The sequence below is a fragment of the Peromyscus californicus genome, unplaced genomic scaffold (genome assembly GCF_007827085.1).
Source record: "Peromyscus californicus insignis strain IS unplaced genomic scaffold, ASM782708v3 Scaffold_3__1_contigs__length_106647218, whole genome shotgun sequence".
NCBI lineage: Eukaryota > Metazoa > Chordata > Mammalia > Rodentia > Cricetidae > Peromyscus > Peromyscus californicus.
The window spans coordinates 77161770-77188988 of record NW_026294551.1 but is presented as its reverse complement, the minus strand read 5'-3'; the positions used below and the strand labels follow the sequence as shown (position 1 = coordinate 77188988).

The following is a 27219-nucleotide window of genomic DNA, read 5'->3' as shown; positions in this document are numbered from 1 at the left end:
AATCGGTGTGTTCCAGATAGTTAATGTTATGTATGCAGCTTTTCCAGAAGCCAGATGCAACATTTCTGTGTGGTGCCCTCATTTGAATTGTCCAAGTTATTACAAAAGAATACTATCCAACCTCAGATGATGCTGCATATGCTGTTACTCCATCTTTACAGTATAGATTTAAGTCAGGTCTAGAGGAGCTAGCTGGTTAGCTCAGGTTTAAAGTTGCTTTTTACTAGTTTGTCTCTGGAATGTGTGAACTCTTTCTTATTACTTTCTAATGCTAGCTTGAGGTGTTAGCTTTCCATCACTGTGAGAGGACACTTGAGAAGACTGCTTGGAAGAAGCTTATCTGTCTAACAGCTTCAGAGGCTCCGGGGTCAGCTGCTCTTGATGTGGGTCTGTGGTAGAAAGGCCGGTATCCTTAGAGTGGAGGCAGAGAGGCTGCCAGGAAAGGGCCATGACAGAATATACCCTTCAAAGGCATACCCTTCCTCCAGCCAGGCCCCACCTCCCAATATCCTACTCTGCATGAACTCATCACTGGACTGGCCCATTGATAAACTTAGCACAGTTATCACCTCTTAGTGCCTCAGCCTGCAGACCAAGCCTTTGATATGTGCCCCTTCAGATTGCATTAAATTCAGACTAACCTGACTTCCCCTTGCTTATTAGTGACATACACTGAGCAGTCAGCATGCTGGAGGTCAGTCTAGGTGGTAGCCCTTGTGTTGTCCATGGAAACAAAAACAGAGTCAGAACTTCTAACAGAAATTTATTAAATGCCCACACTTTGCTTTATTAGCTTTTTATTCCTCATGATTTCTGTTTCGTTCTTAATAAATTTTATATCATGAACTTGGAGTTTCGGCAGTTAGGTAGATATTAATTGCAGCTGGATTTCTCTTTGAACCTTCTAAATGATGAGCAAAGATGGGGCTCTCTGACTGGGGAGCTGCCCTCACTCCCAGCAGGAAGTTAGCCAGTATAGAATTTCCTCCCTTTTTGAGTCCCGCATGTTTACCTGTTGAAGACTTGGTTGGAGTCATTTCATGGTGCTTTTTGTGTATCATGAACAGACCTGCCAAGAGGTAGGTTTTACTTGGAGAGTTCTAACTCTTTTCTCTGCCGCCTTGTTAAGACTCTTGGAATATTCATGAGGAAGGATGCTGTCCAGATGGGACGGGGCTCACAGATGCTGACCTGGGCGGGCTCCTATCAACTTCAGTTAGTTGCAGTTCGTAGAACTTGCATTCGCTCTGTGCACTTCAGAGTGCTCCTTACCCTGCCTCCTTTCTGTCTTGGTAACAGCAACAAGTGGGAATGGAGACTTTGGTGACTGGAGTGCCTTCAACCAAGCCCCATCAGGCCCTGTTGCTTCCGGCAGTGAGCTCTTTGGCAGTGCCCCACAGCCTGCGGTAGAACTCATCAGTGGCTCACAGCCAGCTCTAGGCCCCCCTCCTGCTGCCTCAAATTCTTCAGACTTGTTTGATCTTATGGGCTCATCCCAGGCAACCATGACGTCTTCCCAGAGTATGAATTTCTCTCTGATGAGCACTAACACTGTGGGGCTTGGTTTGCCCATGTCAAGATCACAGGTAAGTTGTCTGCTTCCCTGGGGAACTGTTACTGTACCTGCTAAGATGTCTAATAGGATGATGGGTTAATGTAAGGCAACAAGAAACCCTCCTTCCTATAGTCCGCCATGGACCTAAACCCCATCAGGTGATACCTGACTGCACAACAGAGGTCAGGGCTGTGCCTGTTTATGTGTGTTCTAAAGGGCAAGGCCTTCTTACCTACTTACCGTCCCGAAAATAACAAGCATGGTGCCTGCCACAAAGACATGCTGAAATCTGTTGGTCCACAAAATTGTTTTTGGGGAACGGATACTTTGTTTGACCCATAGGAAATAGTAAATTCCAGTTCTGTCTTTAACAAAGTATTTCTGTACATCATTGCTCATGTAGAAAATCATCGTCTCGATGATGAATGTTACCCCTGTCCTGGGACTATTGTCCACCTTCATTTTCATAAAGGAAAACCAGCGAGAGTTTTTTAATTCACATTTCAAGCGTTAAATACAAATTGCATAACAGTAGAATTTGAACAGACCGAGGTGGGAAAGTGTCTGGGTTGTACCTGGACCTTGCTAGCTTTGACTGAGTTACTGCTATGTTTCTGATGCTAATCACTTGTTTTAATGCGTAGATCCTCATCCTTGGGGTATTGGGATGAAGGAGGGGAAGAAAGAAGCAGAAAGGTGACTGTGAAAGGGCCGGCGGCGTGCTTTCTGCCCCGTTGTCCTTCTCTGACCCTTGGCCGTGGTAGTCTTCTTCTCCGTCCCTGTCCTTGTTTCTGTCCCTTTTAAGATTCTCCTTAGAAGCCACCATGCACCTCTGCTTCTTTCTCCTGAATTCCTCTGTCGGTCCCTGTGTATATCAAGTGCCGCGGGTGGTGCTCACTCAAGGCAGGAGAGGTGCACAGAGCTTGGGCTTTATACCACGAGCAGACAGACCTGCGTTCTCTTTTGCACAGCCACATTTCCACCTGTCCACCTTCAGTTGTCCTAGCCTGGCAGGTGGGTCTTTGCTGCCCGCCCAGGTGCTGCCCTTTGGAGTGTGCTCAATCTGTTTTCCTGGGGGTCAGGGGCTATGTTAACCTGAAGTTGGTGATTGCCCTGGGCATTTTTCAGAGATAGTGGCTTCTAGAGAACTGGGCGTTGAGTTACTGGAGAATACCCAAGTCTTCAGAGGGCTCCATTTAGGAAGTATCCCAGAGCATTGAAGTCATTAACATAAGGCATCCAGTTATTTGATATTATGTGATGTTGTTGTCTGATAACTGAGCATTTCTAGAACATACTTTTCTTTTCCAGCCTCTGCAGAACGTTAGTGCAGTGCTGCAGAAGCCTAACCCTCTCTATAATCAGAATGCAGATATGGTCCAGAAGTCGGCCAGCAAAACCCTGCCCTCTACTTGGTCTGACCCCAGTGTCAACATCAGCCTAGACAACTTACTACCTGGTATGCAGCCTTCCAAGCCCCAGCAGCCATCACTTAATACAATGATTCAACAACAGAGTAAGTTACCTAATGCCTCATCTGTATTTCATATCTTTTGCATTAAAATAAAAACAGATGGTGTCCACTGGGGACAGGTGGGGGTATATGTGAAGATAACCGTATTCACCTAAGATTATCTGCTTAGTGTTCACGTGGTACCCCTCCTACCAGCACACTGACTCTGTATTGTGCTTCTTATATGATAAGATTTATGAATTCTAAGGCCCTAATCTCTAAAATAAAAATACTTCTGAGTGCAGTGCATGCCATTAATCCCAGCAGTTAGGAGGTTTAGGAATTCACAGACTGCCTGAACTACATGGCGAGACTGAGTTAAAAACCCGGCACTGAGATACAGCTCAATGGTACAACTCTTGGCTAGCATCCTTACAGCAGTGGACTCTCCATAGTGATCCAAATAGAAAGTTGTTTTCTCCAGAATTACCATACAGCTGTTTTTGCAAACAAAACCATCTGAACACCCCAGCTCAGGGCCCCCTGCTTCATGGATGTTGTCTTCTCTCAGTGTGCTGAGTGATAATCTGGATGTCTATATTGTTTTGTTTCTTACTGTTTTCATTTAACATTAATATGATGGTTTTTCCTATGTTGAGCATTTTCAGAGAAAAATGATTTTTAGACTTTCCCCTCATACCAGTGCACAATTCATTTAAATTAAGTTCAACTTTTTTAAAAACTATAAATAAAAAAATGTGTATATATTCTGTACATCTGCTTTTCCTTCATATAATATTTTGAGTCAATGAATATAAACTTTAAGACTTAGGGTAGACACTGCCTTTTGACAGTTGTAAGATAGGATTCAGCAATGGATTTTGTAGGGATGTTTGGGGTCATGTTTTTGTCTCTAGGAGAGCAAGGCAACATCTGCTGAATATCTGTTGAATGTAACCAGGACAAATTAATTGACTTTGCTTAGTGGGTTTTGAAGTATTGACAGTCTAATTTTTCTGCTCTATGAACCTTAAGAATTCACTCTTATTAAAGTCATTTGTTTTTCTCCTTTCTTCTGGTAGATATGCAACAGCCCCTGAATATGATGACTCAAAGCTTTGGAGCTGTGAACCTCAGTTCTCCATCAAACATGCTTCCTGTCCGGCCACAAACTAACCCTCTGATGGGGGGACCCATGCCGATGAACATGCCCAGTGTGATGACAGGCACCATGGGAATGGCCCCTATGGCAAACACCCCAGTGATGAGCCAGAGCATGGTGGGCATGAACGTGAACATGGGGATGTCAGCCACAGGGCTGGGCCTGACGGGCACAATGGGAATGGGTATGCCCAACATGGCCATGCCTTCTGGAACTGTGCAACCCAAGCAAGATGCCTTTGCAAACTTTGCCAACTTTAGCAAATAAAAGATTATAAAGCAGCAAGTGGAAGAAGAATGTGTAGCTGCAAATAGGTGATGTTGGGATGGAAAAGGCTAAGCAGTTCCCTTTTCTTTTATCAGTTAATTAAATAGCCCACAGAAAGAACCAAAAAGTCTGATGTAGAAAGTGAAGTGTCTGGTGTTTGAGAAGCAACACAAGAGCACTTCAGGCGAGGCAGTCAGGATCGTTTTCCCCAGTGAAGGTGCGCCACTGACGGGGCAAGGAGCCCTGAAGGCCTTCCTGAGGCGGAGAGCCCGTGTCACAGGATAGTCTGCGGGAGGACCAGCGCAGGGCTGAGTCAGTGTGCTCCACTCTAACTTGATACTCTGCTTTCCCTGAGGAACTTGATTTTTCTGTCCCTCAATCGCCTTGTCATAACTAGGTCTGTTCCTTTAGTACCACTCTCGAGTCCATATATGAAATCATTAAAGTTGGATGATCAGTTTTTTATAAAAATATATATTTTTGTCCAAAAAAAAAAAGGCATACATATGTGATTATGGCTAAATCAAAGGTAACCTGATGTACATACTTTTGCCAAGGTTCCAGCAGCACTGCTGACACACCATCTAAGTTTTCATGGAATTGAACCCTCTCTCCACAGCTGGTAACAGCTGGGATTTCACCCACGTCTCCTTCTGTTATTACCCTGTGCAGAACTGGGAAAACCTTTTTTTTCAGGCCTGCTCTGTGGTTTCCTTTAAAAGATGGAGAAGGAAGACCTCGTGTGTGGTGTTTGTCTGGGGCAGTGGTTGGTTTCTCTGCGCAGTGAGTGATCGACTTGGCAAAGCTGCTTCCGTGCGTACCCTTGTAGCCATCGTTCAAGTCAGAAACAGTCAAAAGAGAAAAATATTTATTTTTATCTTTTCTGGTGTCTTTTCAAAAAATTGAAAGGTAAAAATGCATTAAAACCTTCAGTTAAATATAAATGTTATGACTCAGCAATGTTCACGTTTAGATTTTATACAGATTTGTTTTGTTTGGGTTTCGAGTGTCTATAATACGGCATTAGCAATATGGTTCCAATAGAAGTTCGATATATATTATTAAAGGAGACCTGTAGCAGTCAGAGATTTTATTGATTCAGTGACAAATAAAGGAAATTAATTAAATTTTTTTTGTTTTCCTGCTGTGATTCTGCATTTAGCTCACATGAAAATCATGATGCTAGAGTTTGGAATGCAAAATTAAATGTTTCAACCTCAAGCTGGGAATATTTTTTAAAATAAATACTATAAGTATCAAATTATTACCTCCCCACTTTATGTTGGAAATTTTTTTATTCAATTGATACAACTTTGTTTCCATTGTATTCATGATGTTCTGTTATATATAACATTAAAACGTTCATTAAAATCAACGTGGAACTGCCTCTTCTCTCCACTAGATGCAAGGCCATTTGGGGAAAAATAATTATAATTTGGGCAAAGTAATTTTTATAAATAATTTAAAATTATTTAATGACTTCTCTATTCTTTCCTATCAGGCTCTACTGTCAGGAATTAAACATGAAGCAGCAGAGACACCCTGCCCTGCTCTGCTCTTGCTAATGTCCCATCTACAACATTTCTAATTAGGCAGAAATCCATGTACTTCAGCTAAGTGGGAAGGAAAAGTGATTCATTTGCTGAATAAGAGATGAGAGAGGGTGTAATTAGCTGACTGCGGTTTTTAATCTTTCAACAATTCTGTGTGTTTAAATTAGTTTCAAAGAATGGGAGCTTTCAAATGTTGTTACTTCAGAGCGATCCAGCCAACCTCTGCTGAAGACAGGGGTAGGCTGTCTTCATTTACGCTTGAACCCTGTAATCCTAGTTTATTTTTAATTGAGAAGTATGTCTTCACTTTCTCAAATATATATAGTTCTTAAAGGAAGTAAATATTTTATACCTGAGTGTGTTTTTGCTGCTGTGGGTTTTGGTTTTGGTTTTTCTGATAGCATTTACTTCAACACATTTCTCCAGCCCCTGCTTTTCTTTTTCTCTGAGGACATGAAGGACCCCTTCCCCTTTCTCATTGGGCCTCAACACTTAGTTTGCCATCTCCAAAGTAGTTTTTGTTTCAAAACCCACCACAGAGAAAGGCTAAGTGCTCCCTCAGTGAAGGCCTGTCCAGTTCGTTTTTCCTTTTGAGATAGTCTCCCTGCATCGCCCCGCCCGCCCCCGCCCGCCTCCAACATCTTAGCCTCCTGAATATGGGATTACAGGTATATGTCACCACACTGCTAGGGACCTGTTTACCTTAAGGATTTGGATCTCTTTAGTCCATAAGTTATGTAATGAGGAAAGTTACCTAGCAGTGGATTCACAGACACTCCAGGGTCCATTTTTATGGCTTTCTCTAGATCTGTTTTCCCTTCTCTCATAGCTTCAAGAACCATAAAAGAGGAGCCCGTGAGTTGGCCCAGTGGGTAAAGGCACACCTGATGACTAAGTTCAGGCCTTAGGGCCCACATGGTGGAAGGAGAGAACTGAGTCCCACAAGTTGTCCTCTGACCTTCACACAGACACACACACACACCCCTACATTCATTCACATGTATACAAAATAAATGTATGTAATAAACGCATATGAGCCCAGTGAGACGACTAGTAAAGCACTTGTCCCTCCAGCCTGTGGACAAGTTCCACCCCAGAACACATTAAAGGTAGATGGTGAGAACTGACTCCACACTTGGGCTGTGGCCTGGGTGCCCACACACATTACTCATATAATCATGGGGGGGAAATACAGTTTTTTGAAAGTCATGAAATGGATGGAGTGCTCTTTGCTGTACTCTCCATTCAGCTTCCCTTTGTTTAAAACTTCTGAATTAGGGGGTGGAGAGATGATGGCTCAGCAGCTCCAACTGCTTTTGCAGAGGACTTGAATTGGGTTCTCAACACTTGGCCAGCTCACAGCCACCTGTAACTCCAGTTCCAAGGCATTGGGCGCCCTCTTCTGGCCTCCACAGGTACCTGCATGCATGTGCACATACACAGAGGCAGGAGCATACCCAAAAATACAATCAAACATCTAAATTACCTTGGTGCTCTGTTAGTTTGGGGGTAGTCACAGGAAATGGGCGCTGCAGTTAGCTTACATTTGAAAGTAGGGGTCAGTGCTTTACTTCCATGTCAGACACTCATGAAATGATAAATTTCTTTGGCGGCTTTCCATGCTTTCTGGTCTTTATACTGTCTATAATGATCAGTCATCATGATACAGTTTTATATCTAAGGTAGTAGGAAGTAAAACAAAATTTGTGTTGGACATGGAGACATGTTAAATGGAATAAACTGGCTCTCAGAAATAAACTGGCTTCTTGTTTCAGCTCTCCTGGGTGGCTGCGTGGTGATATAGGAAGACCCATTTGCTTGGAGCTGGCTCTGATGGATGGTGCAAGCCTGTAATCCCAGCTAGTCTGGAGACAGGCAAGAGAGTCCAGGGTCAAAGCCAGACTGGCAACTTTACTATCTCAAAAAGTTTTGTTTTTTTTTTTGTTTTTGTTTTTTTTTTTTTTTTGTTTTTTTTTTTTTTGTTTTTTTTTTTTTTTTTTTGGTTTTTCGAGACAGGGTTTCTCTGTGTAGCTTTGCGCCTTTTCCTGGAACTCACTTGGTAGTCCAGACTGGCCTCGAACTCACAGAGATCCGCCTGGCTCTGCCTCCCGAGTGCTGGGATTAAAGGCGTGTGCCACCACCGCCCGGCTCTATCTCAAAAAGTTAAAAAAGGCTGGTGGAGGGTGTGAGGCTCTGGTTTCAATCTCTAGTGCCACAAATAATAATAAGCTAGCATTTCTGTGCTCGGATTCATTTTTCTAAAATAAAGTCCCTAGACTTGCTTCTTAGTGATATAAAACAACTCCACTCCACAGGGGCTGGGGGTCCCGCCTGCTCTGGGTGTGCCTCTGCCTCCTGCCTTACTTAGGCAGGTGTCTCAGACACCAACTCTAGTTTAGCCTGTTGCTCTTTGCTGCCTTTCCACCTCCTGTGATATCACTTACTGGACACAGCAAAATCCCAACATTCCTAAAAGCAACGTTGTTCAGAAAGCCCAAGTATCTGTCTTAGGTTGGTTTCTGTAATGACTGAGAATTGTGCTGCCGTCATGAACTTCACAGCACTTTTTAAATTTTTTAACTGTCAAAGGAATTGTCACTGACTCTGCATGTATTTACCATGGACATGCAGGTGTCTGGAAGAGAGCTGCACAATATTTCCTGCTTGTTTACCTACTTTTGAGGCAGACCTGCATGTACCCCAGGCTGGTCTCCAACTCACTATGTAGCCCAGGATAGCCTTGGGCATGTACTCATCCTGTCTCAACCTCCTCCAAGTTAGCATCACAGGTGTGTTCCACCACACCAGCCCTGGCTTTCATTAGCTGTAGAGATCGCAGCTCTGTTATTTGATTGAATTCTTAGAATTTTGCTTACCAAGATTTTCCCCTTCTGATATCCAGGTAAGTGATTACATATAAAAATCAAAGGGAAGCCGGGCGGTGGTGGCGCACACCTTTAATCCCAGCACTCGGGAGACAGAGCCAGGCGGATCTCTGTGAGTTCGAGGCCAGCCTGGGCTACCAAGTGAGTTCCAAAAAATCAAAGGGAGAAAATAAAACCCATGAAAGAGGAGTTTGTATTTACCTCTAACTCACTGTGGCCATGATTCCTGTCTTTCTTTAAGGCCATAGGCGAGGGTTGGCCTCTGGACAATTCTGACGTTTAGCTTCCCAGAAATGTGGGGGCAATCTGAAGTCCTGATGGGCAAAAATGGGCTTCATTTCTTGAAATAACTCAGGCAATGTGAGACCTTACTTTTTCTTTTCTTTTCTTTCTTTTTTTTTTTTAGCTTACATCTTGAAACTATAGTCTTTAAATACCCCAGGCACATGTGTTTCTTAGTTTATAATGAGATAGGGTGGTATCTGAAGCTATGTGGTTCCAAGATCCCTCTACAATAAACCGTAAAAAGGAAGACCTCAAAACCCTTTACCTGCGGCGGCTGCAGTCACTCACCAGTGGTACTAAAACGTGTGCTCTGGGCCGAGCCACTTGTCCACTCGGGTCCCTTCATTCTCGAGGCTGGTAGAATACTGTCTCCTTACCATAAAGAATAGGCAAGACAGAAGAAGGAAAAAAAGTGAGTCTTCCAAGCAAAGGCAGCTGTGATACACCCAATTGCCCATGCGTTTGCCCTGGAAAGAGAATGCCACCTGGAAATCCTCATCTCATAGCTTCATTTGGAAACTAATTTGTAGTGTAGATACAGAATTCATTTTTGGTAATTAGAACATTAAAAATGTAATGTTCTAGATCTTAAACTGTAGATTTTATTAAACATTTTTCTTGAGACAAGATCTCACTTAAGTTGCCCAATCTTAATGAATTCACTTTGTAGCTGAGGCAGGCCTTGGATCTGCAATCCTGCCTCAGCCCTGAAAGAGCAGGGATTACAGGCCTGGCTTACTTATTTTTGAGATTGAATGTCTTGTTATATTGCCCAGGCTGGCCTGAAACTCATGATCCTTTTGTTTAAACCTCCCCAGAGCTGGGATTACAGGTGCATGTTGCTTGTTTTGTTTTGGTTTTAAATTGTTTTTTGGAGGGGGTTGGTGCAGGTGTAGACCAGGCTAGCCCTGCCTCTTCCTCCCAGATGCTGGGATTAAAGGTGAATACCACCACACTCAGCTTTTCTCTTTCTTTTTTTTTTTTTTTTTTTTTTTTTTTGGTTTTTCGAGATAGGGTTTCTCTGTGTAGCTTCCTCGAACTCACTGTAGCCCAGGCTGGCCTCAAACTCACAGAGATCCTCCTGCCTCGGCCTCCTAAGTGCTGGGATTAAAGGCATGTGCCACCCCCGCTGGCGCTTTTCTCTTTTTTAAATGCAACTGAAATTATATAGTAGACTAGATCGCAGTAGTTGTACTTTTCCCATGATATTTTTACTTTTGTAGTTACCACAAATTGAATAAGTCCAATTCTTCTGAACTAGGAAGTAAGACTGCAGTATTGTAAGGTCCTTCCAAACCACAAAACCACCCACCATTTGTTAGATGTACTTGTTCAGACTTAACCATGTGCCTGTGTCTGCCCTACCTCAAGTCCTGTGCTGGCTGTGTCGTTGCAACAGAAACATGGCCATGAGACAGACCACCAGGGGACATGCGGGCAAGGGTTCCGCGGGATGAAGGGAGGTCATGGTGCAGTCTTCAGAGAACGGTAACAGGCAGAACTGATTGTAACTAGGGAAACGCTCTGAGAAGGAAGAGCTGAATGACAAGGAGGCAGCTGTGCTCAGTGAGACAAGAGGCTGGTCCCGGAAACAAGGCGCCAGAGGGAGAGCCAACAGCCAGAGTTTGGTGAATGTGGACAGAGCCCAACCGAAGAGTAGAATAGAGAGATAAGATGGGCTTAGCAAGTACTCCACTCCTTAGGAGTTCCTCCCAGAGGACTATCAACCTGGAATATTAGGAAGCATCCCCACCCCCACCCCTTCCTGTCACTAGGGCTGACAGTGGGCTGGGGACGGAGCTCAGTGGCAGAGTGCTTGCCTAATGCATGAAGCCCTGGTCCTCATAAACCAGGCAAGGAGGCTGAAGACAAGAGTCCATTGTCATCCTTGGCTACATACAAGTTCAAAGCCAGCTTGGAATAAATACATGAGACACTAACAAAGGGAGAGAAGGCTCACTTCACTTGGCCTTTAAAAACCAGTGGGAATTTGTATGGTATGCTTCCATGTTTGCTGTTAAACAACAAATGCATTGACAGTTAATTGTGCATGAAGGGTATGGATTACTTGCATGTAAGGGGCCACTATAAAAGCCAGTTGAGTATTTCAAATGATAATGTTCATGTGACTATTATGGTCAAAGAGTGTGTTCACGGTCATTTCTTCTCTGATTTGCATAACAGCCCCAAGCTAAGAAGGTAAGACAGTCATTATCTCTTCTTTTCAGGTGAGGAAACATGACTTGAGAGGCCACAGTCTGCTGTGGGATGTTGTGTATGTCAAATGTGTTGCTGATTAGTCAATAATTAAAACACTGATTGGCCATTGGCTAGGCAGGAAGTGTAGGCGGGACAAGGAGGAGAATAAAGCTGGGAAGTGGAAGGCTGAGTCAGAGAGACACTGCCAGCCGCCATGATGACAAACAGCATGTGAAGTTGCCGGTAAGCCACGAGCCACGTGGCAAGGTATAGATTTATAAAAAGGGATTAATTTAAGCTGAAAGAATAGTTAGCAAGAAGCCTGCCATGGCCATACAGTTTGAAACCAATACAAGTCTCTGTGTTTATTTGGTCGGGTCTGACGGCTGTGGGACTGGCAGGTGAGAGAGATTTGCCCTGACTGTGGGCCAGGCAGGAAACTCTAGCTACAACAGTCTTTAGGGAAAAGGCCATGGCTTCCAGTCCCTGGAATTCACATTCCGGTTCATTCCACTTTCCTTCATTACTTGTTTATTAGTATTTCAGGCATTGTACAGGCCACAGGTAGATTGTCCACTTTCTCTTGCACACCCCTGACCACTTGGTCCCCAAACGCTCTACACACTATACACAACTGGTAAATATTTGTTAATTTATGTAATACGTGTGTGTGTGTGCGCGCGCGCACGTGCTGTCACAGCATACTTGTAGAGGTCAACTTGTGAGAGTCAATTCTTTCCTTTGACCATGTGAGTTCTGGGGATCAAACTCAGGTTGTTAGGTTTGGCAGCAAGCACGTTACCCACAGAGCTACCTCACCAGACCTGCATGGAATATTCATATCATCTATTTGCATTTTCTATAGGTCAGCAGTGGGAGATAAGCCTTATAGCAAATAAAAACTTACACAGTCTCTAGAGGGAAACCTTTTTGTATGTTTTCCAGAAATGGACATGTTGCGGAATATTATTTTAAGGTGTGTTACTTTTGTTTATGTTGCATTTGTTTAACTCTGTGAAGCTGTGCGACTGTGCCTGTCTAAAACACCTGATGGTCTAATAAAGAGCTGAATGGCCAATGGTGAGGCAGGAGAAAGGATAGGTGGGGCTGGCAGGCAAGAGAAGAAATAGAAGGAGAAATCTGGGAGAAAAGGGAGTAGTAGTCAGAGAAGGAGGAAGACCCAGGGGCCAGCCACAGCTACACAGCAGGCCACGGAGTAAGAAACAAAGAAAGGTATACAGGAATAGAGAAAGATAAAAGCCCTGAGGCCAAAGATAGATAGGATAATTTAAGTTAAGGAAAGCTGGTTAAAAACAAGCCAAGCTAAGGCCCAGCATTTACAATTAAGAATAAGCCTCCATGTGTGATTTACTTGGGAGCTGGGTGGTGGGCCCCCCAAAAGAGCAAAAACAAACAACAACATGGACATATATCTTACACACACACATCATCATCATCATCATCATCAACCAAATCTAGAAAGCAGAAAACCCAGCAGATTCAGAGCAAGTTAACTCAAAGGCACCTCAAATGATCAAATGATAGGTCATAAGTAAGCTGCAGGTGAAAGGTGGGTGGGATTGGGTGGCTGTCTGAAGGGATTCATTTCAGAAAGAACACAGTGGTTTCAAAAGCATGTGTATGCTTCTGTGACTCTTAACTCTGAGAAACAGAATTGAGAAGCCCTGTCACCAAATCAAACTAGATAGGGAATTTCTACAGGTAAGGTTCTTCTTTTGTTTTCTGGTTGTGTTGTTGTTGTTGGAGACAGGGTTTCTCTGTGTAGCCCTAGCTGTCCTGGATCTCACTCTGTAGACCAGGCTGGCCTCGAACTCAGAGACTCCCTGGCTCTGCCTCCCAAGTGCTGTGATTAAAGGTGTGTGCCATCACTGCCGAGCTGGTAAGGATGTTCCTAAGACCATGTTTGAATGGACATCATTAAGAGCTTTGAAAAGCATTCAGACAACCCTCGACCATTTGAGAACACCACTTGGATTACCGCTTGAGTTTATTTTTGGTGGATGGGGGTAGAAAATATAAAATGAAGTTTGAGCATGGATTACACACACATACACACACATACAAATTTTAAGTCCTTTTTTTTACAGCAAAGTAATAAGATTGAATAAAAGAAATATTAAAGTACTTTGATTTTAGTTTACTTGGTTTATTAGTTTTGTCCTTCAGATCTAATCCCTATAATGAACCAATAAAGGATATTGTAACAGAAAAACAGTTGAGAACTTTTCATAACTGAGCGGTGGTGGCACAGCCCCAGCATACATGAGGCAGAGTCAGGAAGATCTCTGAGTTTGAGGCCAGCCTGGTCTACAGAATGAGTTCCAGGACAGCCAAATCTGCACAGAGAAACTCTGTCTTGAAACAAACAAACTTTTCATATAGAGACCATTGAGAAGGCTCACTCAGTAATAGGTAAAGACCCCAGCCGCCAAGTCTGAGGATCTGAGTTCGATCCCTGTGACCCACATGGTGGAAAGAGGAAACTGACTTCTGCAAGTCATTCTCTGACCTCCACACATGGACCAGAAAATAGATGCCCACACACAAACAAAGTGTAATAATTTTTTAAAAAGAACTTTTCACATCCTCTTAGTTCCTCTAAAGTGTAATTGTGTTTCTCTGTGTACAGCACCTATCTGTGTATGCAATAAAAATGTTGGCTTTTAAATACTGGATCTTCACCCAGTTTTTAGTTGTCCCAAGAGTTCTTGGATTTGAATGATAAAAGGGTGCCATAAGGTGCCGCTTTAGTAATTAACCAGTTCTTTAATAAAGCCTCAATTACTTTGTTTTCCTGATAAGGAGGGGGAAAAAAAACTGTTCCAAGAGAGTTATATTCGACATCTGGGAACCTCCTAACAGCTGGCTACCTAATGAATATTCATCAGCCTGAGAGGCTGCAGACCATTAATAAACCAATAGATGTAAAGCAGAACCAATCTTTGTCAGCTTCAAATGAGATCGGACGCAACGCACTGCAAAGTGTCACTGCCGCATTGAATTGAGTTTGAGAGGGTAATGATCCCATACTGTCTCTGTATCTCCTCGCTTCTAAAACCCTTGCCAGACTGCTGGCTGTGTTTCCATGTACAACGTTGTTCCTTCCTGAGCGCCTAACAGGAAGCTTACGATGTCTGTGTTTAAAAAAAAAAAAAATGTTCTCTTAAGTAACATGCTCATCACCAAGACTAAAATGAAGGAGGCATCTCCACGAGAGAAAGGTAGGGGTGTGTCGGCACCAAACTGGTTTTGTGTGTCTTCCTGTGAGCTAGAAAATTCTTAGAGTAAAACCTATGTGCACAACAAGAAACCTGGGGCTGTCGTTCGTTGGGTCCTTTTGAGGGACTCCCTCACTCCGCATGTAGGCGATGACCTGGATGTTGATAAGTGGAAGCCTAGGGTCAGTAGTGCCTCCATGTGACACGTGTGTTCTCATGGGCAGGCTTCCCATTCCCTGGGTGAGACAGACATGTTTCTGGAAGCCTGGTCTGGGATTATTTCCTAGGTGAGAGATGGGGCCTAGGAGACTGCACTTTCACAATCAAACATGAGCCCTTGGCTCTGTTCTCGTCAAAGTACTCAGCGGTTTGGGAGACAATGGGATGAGAGGAAGAGCATTGACTCTCGGAGGCGCTTTCAGTGACCTTCTGTATTTCACTTGACTAATCTTTTTGTAAAGACATGGTCTCATACAGTCCACACTGACCTCAAACTTCCCATGTACCTGAGGATGACCTTAAACTGACCCTCTTGCCTCCCCTTCATGAAGACTGGGATCACATGTTTGCACCGCCACACCCTATTCACAGGCACTAGGTATCAAACCTAGGGCTTCATACAGGCTCATCAGCCACTCTAGTAACTGCACTACCTCTCCAGCACACCTTACCCTTCAACATATGGTAAAATGTATTTTGTCTTAAGTGTATAACATGGTAAATATGTGTGTATAAGTATATAACACTGTAACATTTACCATTTTTTTTAACCTGGACAGCTCAGTGACATTGGAACACTCTCATTGCCACCCAGCTGTCACTATCATCCATCCTCTGAGGTTTTCATCTTCCCCAACTCTGTATCTGGGAAACACTAACGTCCCACCCCATCTCACTCCTCTGAGCGGCTGGTGGCCACCATCCCACGCTCTGTCTCTCTGAGTGTGCTCTAAGTGTCTCATGTCAATTCGGTCATACAGTATTTGTCCTGTGTGACTGGTTCATCTCACTTAGCACAATGTCCTCCGGATGCACTCATGTTGTATCATGCATCAGGATTTCACCCTTTTTTTTTTTTTTTTTTTTTTTTTTTTTGGTTTTTCGAGACAGGGTTTCTCTGTGTAGCTTTGCGCCCTTTCCTGGGACTCACTTGGTAGCCCAGGCTGACCTCGAACTCACAGAGATCCACCTGCCTCTGCCTCCCGAGTGCTGGGATTAAAGGCATGCGCCACCACCGCCTTTTTTAAGGCTGACTACTGTTTGGGTATATGTATCCACCATGTTTCATTTACTGTTCATCTGTGCGTGGGCGCTTGAGTTGTTTCCACTCTGGCTATTGCAAAGAAGGATGCGTCAAGGTGCTGTAAAAATGTCTGTTCGACTCCCTGCTTTTGGTTAAGTACATACCAAGATGTGGAATGACCGTGCCGTATATAACTCTGTTTCGTTGTGGTTTTAGATGGGAGACCAGTCTTGAACTCAGAGCACTAATGCTGCTGTCTCAGGCTCTCTGAACAGCCAGTATGTGTCATTGTTAAAGAACTGTCATGTAGTCTCGTTTTCGCCTTCAGTCATTCTTACCTTGACGCATGACCCTTGGCTATTCCATTCGCATCTGGGTCTTTCTGAGGGCCAAGCCCAGTAAGACAGACTTTGTTCTCTTCTAAACCGTACTCACTTCACAGCTTGAAAATCCACATGAGAGACTAAGCAAAAATAATGGGAGGCTGAGACTGAGCTTAATGGTAGAGCTCTTGTGTAGTACACACAGGGGCCAAGACAATCCTAGCACCACATGGGGGGGGGGGCGCGGTGATTAAGATCCATTCGCTACCCCACGTTACAGCAGCTGTGGCATTCTCTCACAAGCTGACCACTATGACTGTCTTAGGGGGAAATGGCATCAAACACCCACATGAAAGCATAGAAATGGCCAGGTGTGTGCTAGCCCCCATGCTAAATAAAAGAAAACATCACCCTGAGTCTTCACTCAGTCTTAAGTATGCTACTCCTGGAGATGTAAGATCCACTTCCCTGCCATGATGGCCACCTCTTCCAAGGTGTCCTAGATGAAAGGCCAAATCTCAGAAACAGAAAGTGACGGTCGGCTCAGTTACAGAAGAAGGTAGTTTTGAAGAAAAGGGTTCCTTGTGCCATTCATGGAAATAAATCAGACAATATTCTGCACAATAGTAGAATTGGAAATCCTGTAATTGGATATGGAGTGATCTTCTCTAACTGTGAGTGAAGAGGCAGTCACATGACAGAATTCCAGCGGGATGCTCAGGCAGACACTAGAGATTCTGTCATCTGCAACACAAGTATTATGGAGAACTAAATGTGTGCTGAGTGTGGGGGCTCACGCCTTTAGTCCTGTTAGTCGGGAGGCAGCGCAGGCATAAATCTGAGTTTGAAGTCAGCCTGGTCTACATGGCAAGTTCCAGGATAGCCAGGACTACATAGAGAGACCCTGTCTCAAAAAAATAAAACAAGGGCTGGAGAGGTGGCTCAGAGGTTAAGAGAGAGCGCTGGATGCTCTTCCACAGGTCTTGAGTTCAATTCCCAGCAACCACATGGTGGCTCGCAACCATTTATGATGAGATCTGGTGCCCTCTTCTGGCATGCAGGCATACATGCAAGCTGTATGCATAATAAATAAATAAATTTTAAAAAGAAAACAAACAAAACAAAAAACAACAAGTAAAAAATCCCAAAACTAAATGTGCTTTTTAAGAAAAAAAAATTCTGAAAAAAATGTGGTGTACCTTGCATGTCCACTTGGATATTCTAGACCTAGGAAAATGCATGGCTTAAACCCAGGGAATAAAAGTAATAATGTTCCTCCCTCCTTTATATTTACAAGATGACCTTCCTCACTTCCCCCTCCTCCTCCCCACTGCCTCCTCTCCTCCCTCCTCTTTCCTCCTCCTTCATATATTGCAGCAGCAGGGGCAGAGTTCAAGGCCTTGTGCATGATGGGCAAGTCCTCTCTGAGCTACATCCCCAGACCTTCTTATAATATTACATTTGATTTCTTTGTTTCTTTTCTTTCTTTCTTACTTTTGAAGATGGATGAGATGTTTGGTTGGTTTCAGTTGAGAGTGGGAATAAAGACGATGCAATCTTCTCTGTTGAGTTATTATATATTTATATTTATATACAGATATGATATAAAATCATCAACTGGTATCTTTCCTTCCCACTACCACCAATTCCCTCTGAGCTCAGAAGAGGGTCTCTCTTAGTGGCCTCCTGGATGACATTCCCGTTTCTAGCCTCTCTTTCACTCTCAATATCATATTTACCTCCTTCTAGCTCAAAAATTATCAACGACTCTCATGCCCCATGAGTCCAGCTGCTCAGTGACATCTAACCGCAGCCAATCCTTTCCAGACCCTTATCCTCCAGTCCCCTTCCCATGAGTCAAGCAGAGGAAACTGTGCCTCACTCACAGCACCTCTTTCTGTTCCTCTCAGCCAGTCCTGGATAGAGCACACAGGCATCCTTCCTCAGAGGCAGGTCCTTTTGGCAGAAAGACCCGGCCTTCTCCATGTAACCCTGGGGGAAGGGAGACCTTCTTTTCCAGTCTTCCCCTGCATAATTACATTAATAACCACAGGGTTGGTATGAGACAGAGTGCACGGTTCCTGTTTTAGATGGAAAGCAGTAACAAATCTATTACAATCACGGTGAAACCTTCCCTGGCAGCCCCATGCCAGGCATGGTGCTGAACGCGTCCCAGATGTTAGTTACCCCAATGGAGTCTCCTGCTAACCTTCGGGCTAGCATTTCAGCCAAGTAACAACTTGAGGTTGGAGGGGGGATGTTGGTTGCAGAAGCTAGGATACGGTACACAGAATTCCCAGAAAATCCTTTCACTTGTATGTGGTTGCGTGGTTCTGTATTCATAATCCTTTGTAGCAATCAATATATACAATGTTAAAGGCAGGCTTAGTGACACATACCTGTGACCCCAGCACTTGTAAGGTGGAAGCAAGAGAATCGGGAATTCAAGGGCATCGCTGGCCACTTAATGAATTAGAGACTAACCTAGATTTAAGAGATCCTATTTAAAAAAAACAAAACAAAAACAAAAAACAGGGGCTGGAGAGACAGTTCAGTGTGTAAGAGCACTTGGTGCTGTTGAGAAGACCCAGTTTCGGTTCCCAGCACCCACAAGGTATATCACAACCTCCTAAACTCCAATTCCAAGGGATCTGACACTCTCTTCTGGCCTCTGTAAGCTCCTGCAGAAATATGGCTCACATACATACACTGAGGCTTACATAGATACACATAAAAAAATTTTAAAAATATATCTTTTATTTAAAGCCCCAAAGCAACAACAGCAAAATACAGTTTTATGTAATAATTGTCTTTAAATGAAGTATAATTTTATGTCACTGAGTCTGTACACATCAGTTCATAGTCACAGGTCCCATTCTAGGAGACAGAGAGACCCCTCCAGGTAAATGCACATCGGCTGGGGTCTGCAGGAGAGCCCTCCCTAATCCACTTGTTGAGGTTGCATGGGTACCCACAGTACAGATCTCACTGACTGATCAGGAATCTATTGCAGCCAGGAAGTGTTAAAAATCATAGCCCGGGGCTGGGGAGTTACCGCGGCAGGTAAAAATGCTTACCTCGAAAACCTGATGAACTGAGTCGGGTCCTGGGAACCCACATAAGAGGCCAGATGTGGTTGGTGGCTTACATTTGTAATCCCAGTGTGATGGGAGGCACACAGGAGAGTGCCAGAAGCATCCAGGCCAGCTAGTCTCAAGGAGAGTGGCCGAAATAAGATCGACCACACCTCAACAAGGTGGAAGGAAAGAACCAACTCCCAAGAACCATCCTCTGACCTCTGTGACCTCCACAGATATGCTCTATGGCACACACACACACACACACACACACACACACACACACACACGTTCACTGCAGCTTAGTTCCCAGACTTGATAATGATCATGACTTAACAGAACCCCAGCCCATTTCCTCCAGCTTTTTCTTACCCGACTGGCTCTCTCCTGCCTCCTCAGAGGATGATTTGTGGGAGTTGCTTCTTCCCCTGTGTGGATCCCAGGGACCAATCCCAGGTCCTCAGGCTTGGGGACAGTTTCCTTTGCCTCCTGCAGAGCTATGTCCATAGCTCTCCTTTTCAAATGTTAGCTGCCTAATTCGTTACACTAGCTAACATCCTTACTCACGCTCTGCTCCCTTGCAGAGTGTTCATCTGTCCCAAGACAATATAAGCAATATGAAAACAACGTCTCTGTATCCCAGTGTCTCTGATGCCAACCCAGGACCTGGTCCCCGTGCTTAATAAATCACCCCGTTTAGGGTACAAAATACGCACCCTAAACTACAGAAGACAAAAGAGGCATGTGGAACTGACTGAATTGCAGTTTATCCAGAAGGAACCCAGGGAGAAGTGTCAGGTATATTCTGAGATCCATGAGGCTAGCAAAAGGACTAGCTCAGGCCGGGCGGTGGTGGCGCACGCCTTTAATCCCAGCACTCGGGAGGCAGAGCCAGGCGGATCTCTGCGAGTTCAAGGCCAGCCTGGGCTACCAAGTGAGTCCCAGGAAAGGCGCAAAGCTACACAGAGAAACCCTGTCTCGAAAAACCAAAAAAAAAAAAAAAAAAAAAAAAGGACTAGCTCAGGGGATGACCCAGAGTCCGGTAGACAGCAAGCACTCAATAAATGAAGCTGTTAGCTTTTTATTATCATGTGTTGTTAGCCAGGAAGATGACCCGGCCCCTAGGATTTGACAGTTTTCTCTCGCAGTGAAAGCATTTGCTTCCTCTTGGCTCACTCTGACCCCAGAAAACAATTCTCCCTAGAGGCTGAGAGCTGCCCCTCCCGACCAGCCACGGTCCAGCATCGGTGTTCTTTAGCAGCCCCACCCCCACCCTGCCACTTCTAAGACCCTAGGCTGGAACTCCCCGCAGGATTGGCCTCTGCTTGCTTTGTTCGCTTTGTTTGCTTTGAAGCCCTTCGCAGGCACCGAGAAATCAATAAGCCCGGTTGCTGCTGACCCTGAGTGTGGCTCTTCCCCACTCTCCTCTGGGAGGAGGCTGGGCTCGCTCCAGCCCACTGGTAGTGAGGAGCCCAGCTCTGCCTGCAAACGAAGGTCCTTGTAAGTAATCAAGAAGCACAGGTTTCGCTGGCTGGCTGGGGATTCCCTACCCGAGCTGTCATAAGATGAAATGGAAGCACGCGGTCCAGGTTTGCGTGATGAATAAGCCTCAAGTTAGGCTTGCTTCGATAGGGTTATCAGTCACTGAGCAAGTTAATTATTTAGGAGAGCGCTTTTTATGGTGGGGTTTCATTTGAATTTTGCCCCTTGATGTACGTATATAAAAATGACTAATCTGTCGGACACTGCTATTGTGCACCAGCATCTATCACTATCGAGCCTCTTTTTCATAATTGGTTTATTAATTATAGCATCTTAATGATCTGTTTAAAATAAATAAACCATTTGCACCATTTCAAAGGTATTTTGTGAGGCTCAGCTGATATTAAAATAGCACCGGCCTTATGTGCCTCTTCAGCAAGTGACCTAATTAGTTAATAAAGTAATTGAATATTAAAAAGGATGTTGCAAGTGATTAAAATTTAAGAGCCTTCAGAATGTTATTAAAGCTATAAATCATACATCAGGGTTTTAATTTGCATAGCTACGTAATTACTAATGGTCCCCGGTGCACAGGGGGGTTCAGCAATCAGCCCTTCAACAAAATGTTGGTGATATTCAGGCACCAAATTCTTTGAACCTCTTTTCAGAGCCACGTGAAAACCGGCTCTTGCCAAATTAAATGTCTAGCTGTTGACACCGCTGCTCGCTCCCTCTGGCAAGTATATGCATTCACCCATTCATCCATGCACCAAATAAAAAGAAAAAGAGAGGGAGGGAGAGATGGGGGGGGAGGAAGGAAGAAGGAAAGGAAGAAAGAAAAGATGAAAACCTTCTGCGTCCAACTTCTATGCCCAGTGTTGGGCTTCATGAGAAGTAAAATCGATCCATCCCTCCACTTGGAGACTTCATTCTGTAGCTGGACCTCGTCAGCCATGTTGTCCCCTCTTTGGATAATTACAAAAGGGGCCGAGGAGTTATGGAGGAAAGACGTGTGCCGGCAAATGAGACCCCGTCTGCTAGAATGGAGAGGGAACACCTAATTACAGGGAGAGCCTGGGTTTTACTGAAGAGGCTTTGGGTGAGGCTTGTCCAAGCAAGATATTGTTGAATCTGCCAGTAGAGTGTCAGAAGGACTGGCTGAAATTGTTTATCTAACAGTCAACATGCATTCCTCGATACAGGAATCCTGACTGTGTTAGGCTATATGGCTAACACAATGCTCAGAGAACATAGATCCAGGCCTAGGGATAGCCAGTCACTGTAATTCTATTCCCTGCCTAGGGTTGGTTTAAGGTACTTGTGATTGGAGGATTCTAGGAAGCGTCTAGAAGAATTTTTCTTTTTGGTGGGAGAAAAGGGCTCTTTTTTATGCCTTTGGATGATATCATAAGTAGAGGTGATATTTGGAGCTAGAGCAACTGTACTGAGACCATGAGGTAGAGGTCAAAGAAAACAAAAAATATCATTCATACACTCTCTAAACTCAAACCCTGGTATTTATATTTATTACTCAGTTTTTTAACTAGCTATGGAAATTAAGCGTCTTCTCTCTCTCTCTCTCTCTCTCTCTCTCTCTCTCTCTCTCTCTCTCTCTTTCTCTCTCTTTTGGTGTGGGTGGATGGGTTTCTCTCTGTAGCCCTAGCAGACCTAGATGGAACTCACTCAGGAGACAAGGCTGGCCTCGAACTCAGAGATCCACCTGCCTCTGCCTCCCAAGTCCTGGGATTAAAGGTGGGTACCAACACCACTCGGCCAGAAATTGGGCTCCTTAACGCATGAAATAACTTTTACTTGAATGCTCTCCTGCTTGAGCATCTTAACAGCTATATGGGTCAACAGTGAGGATGGAGGCCCTTGAGGGACAAATGAAAAGGCTCACTGAAGTGTCCAGGTGAGCAGAGATGAACTTCTAAACTGTGGCCCCATGGAAGGAGGAAAGAGACAAGAGGGCGAAGACAAGGCTGAGGTCTCATGGACAGACAGCCGACAGGACGTGTCAATGTTCAGCTACCTCGTTTCTGGGCACAGCAACTGCCCTTTGTTGAGTGTCCCCTAAGCTCCGGGCATAGTTATATGCACCCCTTCTTCAGTATCTCGTGGGATGACTTTGGCCACAGAATACTGTGAATACCATCAGCCATCACCAGGATTTGGTTTCATTTTCCAAGTCAAAGCCAGCAGCGTCTCCCATGCCCAGTGGGTGGAAGCATGCCAGTTCCTCCTAATCCTGCAGACTGCCTGAGAGAGCAGAGGTTAGAGTATTGCTTCCAGGTCCTGCTTCAAAGCACACACAGGAAACACAGTACACACTGGGATGGGTGATATTGCTCTGTGTGCTGTGAATGTGTTGCTCTGATTGGTTGATAAATAAAGTGCTGATTGGCCAGTGGCCAGGCAGGAAGTATAGTATGGGTGGGATGAGCAGAGAGGAGGATTCTGGGAAGACGAAGGCTGAGTCAGGAGTTGCCAGCCAGACACAGACAAAGCAAGATGTGAAAGCAGAACTGAGAAAAGGTACCAATCCACGTGGCTAAACATAAATAGTAATTATGGGTTAATTTAAGTGTAAGAGCTAGTTAGTAATAAGCCTGAGCTAATGGCTGAGCAATTTTAATTAATATAAGCTTCTGAATGATTTCTATAAGTGGCTGCTGCAGCGGCGGGGTCTGTGGGGCTGGGCAGGACCAGAGAAAACTTAAGCTACAACACTGGGATAAACTGGAGGGGATCTGAGATACACATATGAGAGCTGATAAAAACAAATAAACAAACAAACAAACAAAACCCTTCAGTCCTTCCCCCCACCCCCTAAACAGGCTCTCTTTGTGTAGCCCTGGTTTGCATGGAGCTCATTTTGCAGACCATTCTGGCCTTGAACTCACAGAGATCTGTCTGCCTCTGCCTCGATAGAGCTAGGATTAAAGAGCACCACCATCCCTGGCAAGTACTCTTAATATCATAGAAGAAAATCAAATGGCTAGGTGTGGTGTATGCCTATAATTGAAGCCCTCAGGAGGCCGAGGCAGGAGGACCATGAGTTGGCCGAGGGCAGAAGCTGGATGATGACTGGAAGAACGAAAGGGCCTATGCAGGCAGCAAACACCCGCGTTGCACGTGCTTTAGCATTGAACGGGTGGTGGGCTACATAAGAAGTTACACAAGGTTATGGAGAGTGAGGGGGACAGAATCTGTGACTTTGGAGAAAAAGGTGCATGTAAATAAAGCCCTGGGTTTATTCCAGCTTAATAGCTGCTCACTTATGGTTTCCAGAAAGGCCTTTGGTGTCGAGATTCCCGCTAGGATAATAGTTTTATCAAAATGGAATATGAAACATCCAGGTCACTGGTCCTGCGTTCCCCCACGATGGCAAATTGGTTTTATTTTTTTTAGAAGCAAATGTTTTCTAACACTATCTTTGCAGATGGCATTTGATTACTGTCCAGTGTTTCACAGCACATGCTCACTCTACAGCTACAACGTTTATTGCCATGCGTTGTCATTGATCGCTGTGGCTGTCACAGGAGCTGTTTGTCGGTGGCCCGAAGATAAACACTTTAATTTGAATAGTTACATATGTCAATGCCAGACTCCCCATTCAGATTTCTCCATTTTCCTTTCTCAGCTTCCTTTACAGTCAAAGTTCAAAAGTAAGTCAACGTACAGGGAAACAGTAGCTAAATAAAAATATGGCAGGTGGTCTGCTCATGACCAAGACAGAAACTGTGAAGATGCTCGGAGTTAACTGGGTGGTGAGCACACTGGGCCATGCAGTCACGGGAAAGATGAGGTAAGCATTGGGTTGGGTCTCTGACTGTGGTGATAGCTGGTGACAAGCCATCCTGGCAACCAGCACCTAATGTGTGAGCTGCTGCCTGCTGCCTCCAGAGGGTACTTTCCACGTGACTCTAATTGGCCCACACAGGAGTGAAAGCATGACCCTTCCCTCATTAGCCACATGCTCAGACCAGCTGAGCTAGCTCGCACTGGGTCACTGGGGTCTCTTGTAGGAAATTACCATTCCAGTGCCCCATGGCCCTCTTGCAACCCCAACTAATGAATGTCCCATGGAGTCTAATGTCCTTCCTGGGGAAGCATGCAGCTCCGTCAGCAGCAGATGGGATCTTCTAAAGGTTTAACCCAGGAAGAGCTAACTGATGGAGCACAGACAGTTTGGGGAGCCAAGGGATAAAACCTCGCGGACGCCTGCATGCTGGGAGAAAGGAGGAGGACACAGCAGCAGTGTGGTGGATCTGGTCTTAAGACACAAGCACAGGCGAGTGCAGAAACTGCAAAATATCACACAGCAAGTTCAAGTGTAAATGGCGCCAAGGGTGTGTGTGCTCTATCAGATTAGCAGGGTATGTCACCAACATTTTAGGATTTATTTTATTTATGTGGCTGTGGCTGTGGCTGCCACACACTTGCAGAAGCTCAAGGAGGCCACAAGTAGCCATCGGATGCCCAGGGGCTGGAGGTACAGTCGGTTGTGAGGCACCGGCCATGGTTTCTGGGGTCTGAAGTTGTGTCCTCGGAAGACTAGTAAGCACCCTTAACCACAGAGCCCTCTCTCCAGCCCCTACTGCCTACTTTTAAAGATGAAAACGGTGTGTGCCTGTTCTAGAGATGAGGGAGCTAAGGCTTGGAAGTAATCAGTGAGGGTCAAAGATCCTCCCAGGAGCACCACATTGTGAAAATGAATACATCGTGAAGTAGAAAAGGCTTTACTTTGCTGTGGGCACACTGCTTCACTACAGATCTGAAGCAACAGGGCTAATCAATTATGGGCAGGAACCTCCAAAATTAGGAGTCAGATAAAAACCTTCCTCTTTGTAAGTTGACCAACTTGAGTTTTTCCTTGTAGTTATGAAAAGCAAACAAACATAACCGTATTCTTGGTTTTAGTGATTCCTTTCAAAATCAGCTACTATTTCACACACCACATTTCTCTTCGCCATGTTTGTTGCTAGTAAATCATGCTTCAGGTAGGGTAGGGAAGTCTTCTGGAGGCCTTGGCATGTGTTAGGAGGTAGATAAGCATTGACACACACCCCCGCCCCCACCCTAAACCCGCAGCTTTCCTTGGTAAATTATAAACGCTTGTTTGACTCGAGAGCATGTTTGCATCCCGTTCTGCAGTGGTCGCTCCATTCTGGGGATGGAGAGAAACCTAAAGACAGTGGCAACTGCTCTCTCAACTGGGCTTTCACACAGCACGGCTGGAACTTTCCACACAGCACCGCCCAGAAACTAGGGCTTCAAGGCAGTAGTGCAGGGGCCAATCTCCTGCCAGCAGGGGGAGCTGAGAACAGTGACAGCCCCCCTGAAGCGGGATACTGGGGAACCTCTTTCCTCATTCTAAGTTCATTCCCTCGCTGACTGCCAGCAGTTGGGCTGTCTGAGCTTTAGATTAGGTAAAGACAGCAATCCACATTGCCACAGGGAGGATCACAATTTTTTTTTTTTTTCTTGATGTCAAAGCTTGTACACATTTAAGTATGGCTTGCAGCTGGAGACGTGGGTCCTTCTGAGACCTAGTGAAGCAGTTTTCTTTAACCTACTGCCACCTAGTGGCGGTTGAGCAGACTGAGAAAGACATTTAGTTTTATTCAAGACCTAGAAGACAAGTTTTGGGTTTTTTTTTTGTTTTTTCAGTTCTTGCTTACAAGCCTGGGTAAAGATAGATTTACTGGCTTTCTACACTCTGGCCAATCTCTGAGGTATGAAGAAAACTGGGAAAAACCAGACCTAGAGCTGTGGGTCTTGACCTTTCCTTTTTTTTTTTTTTTTTGAGACAGGGTTTCTCTGTATAACAGCCCTACCTGTCCTGGAACTCACTCTGTAGACATTGCTGCCCCCAAACTCAGAGATCCACCTACCTCTGCCTCCTGAGTGCTGGGATCAAGACATGCACCACCATTGCTCAGCTTCCCTCTCTCCTTTTGTGGTGGTTAGGAAATTACAAATGCAGTTGAGCTCAGGTTAACTCATTTCTTTTAGAGCATGGCATTGCATGTCAAGTTAATTTGAGAAAGAATCAGTGTGTGTGTGTGTGAGTGTGTGTGTGTGTGTGTGTGTGTGTGTGTGTGTGTGTGTGTGTGCGCGCGCGCGCGCGCACGCGCGCGCCAAGGATGGAATCCAGAGTTTTGCACATGCTGTCTTTGGAGCTTTAGAGATTAGATCGTGCTATGTAGCTTAGGCTGGCCTCCAACTCCTGACCCTTCTGACTCCACCTCCTGAGTGCCAGGATGGCAGGCGTATGCCATGTTTGAGCCAACCTGATATTTATTTGTTCCACTGGGTACTGTGAAAGCACAGAGGAGAAAATAAGTCATCAATATGGCAAGCCATCAGGCCACTCAGTTTCCTTCCATGCATGGAGGGAAGCTGTGCTCCATTCACAGATTTCTGGAAGTGTGTGTAGATCTATCACTCCAGTGTGGTAAAACAGACTCAATGGTGATATCAGCAGATCGTG

General features: G+C 44.8%; 1 protein-coding gene across 2 annotated transcripts in view; it reads left to right on the top strand.

Annotated features, from left to right (window-relative positions):
* Clint1 (clathrin interactor 1) overlaps positions 1 to 5812 on the top strand; it is a 61887-nt gene extending 56075 nt beyond the window's left edge. Inside the window, exons 10-12 of one of the 2 annotated variants that reach the window (XM_052758370.1) lie at positions 1300 to 1586; positions 2921 to 3071; positions 4091 to 5812. In XM_052758370.1, the coding sequence (XP_052614330.1) occupies positions 1300 to 1586; positions 2921 to 3071; positions 4091 to 4437 (785 nt within the window). In that variant the 3' untranslated portion in view covers positions 4438 to 5812. Of the gene's footprint in view, positions 1 to 1299; positions 1587 to 2866; positions 3072 to 4090 lie in introns of both variants that reach the window. The other variant, XM_052758369.1, reaches the window with a different exon arrangement.
* Positions 5813 to 27219: the final 21407 nt, after the last annotated feature.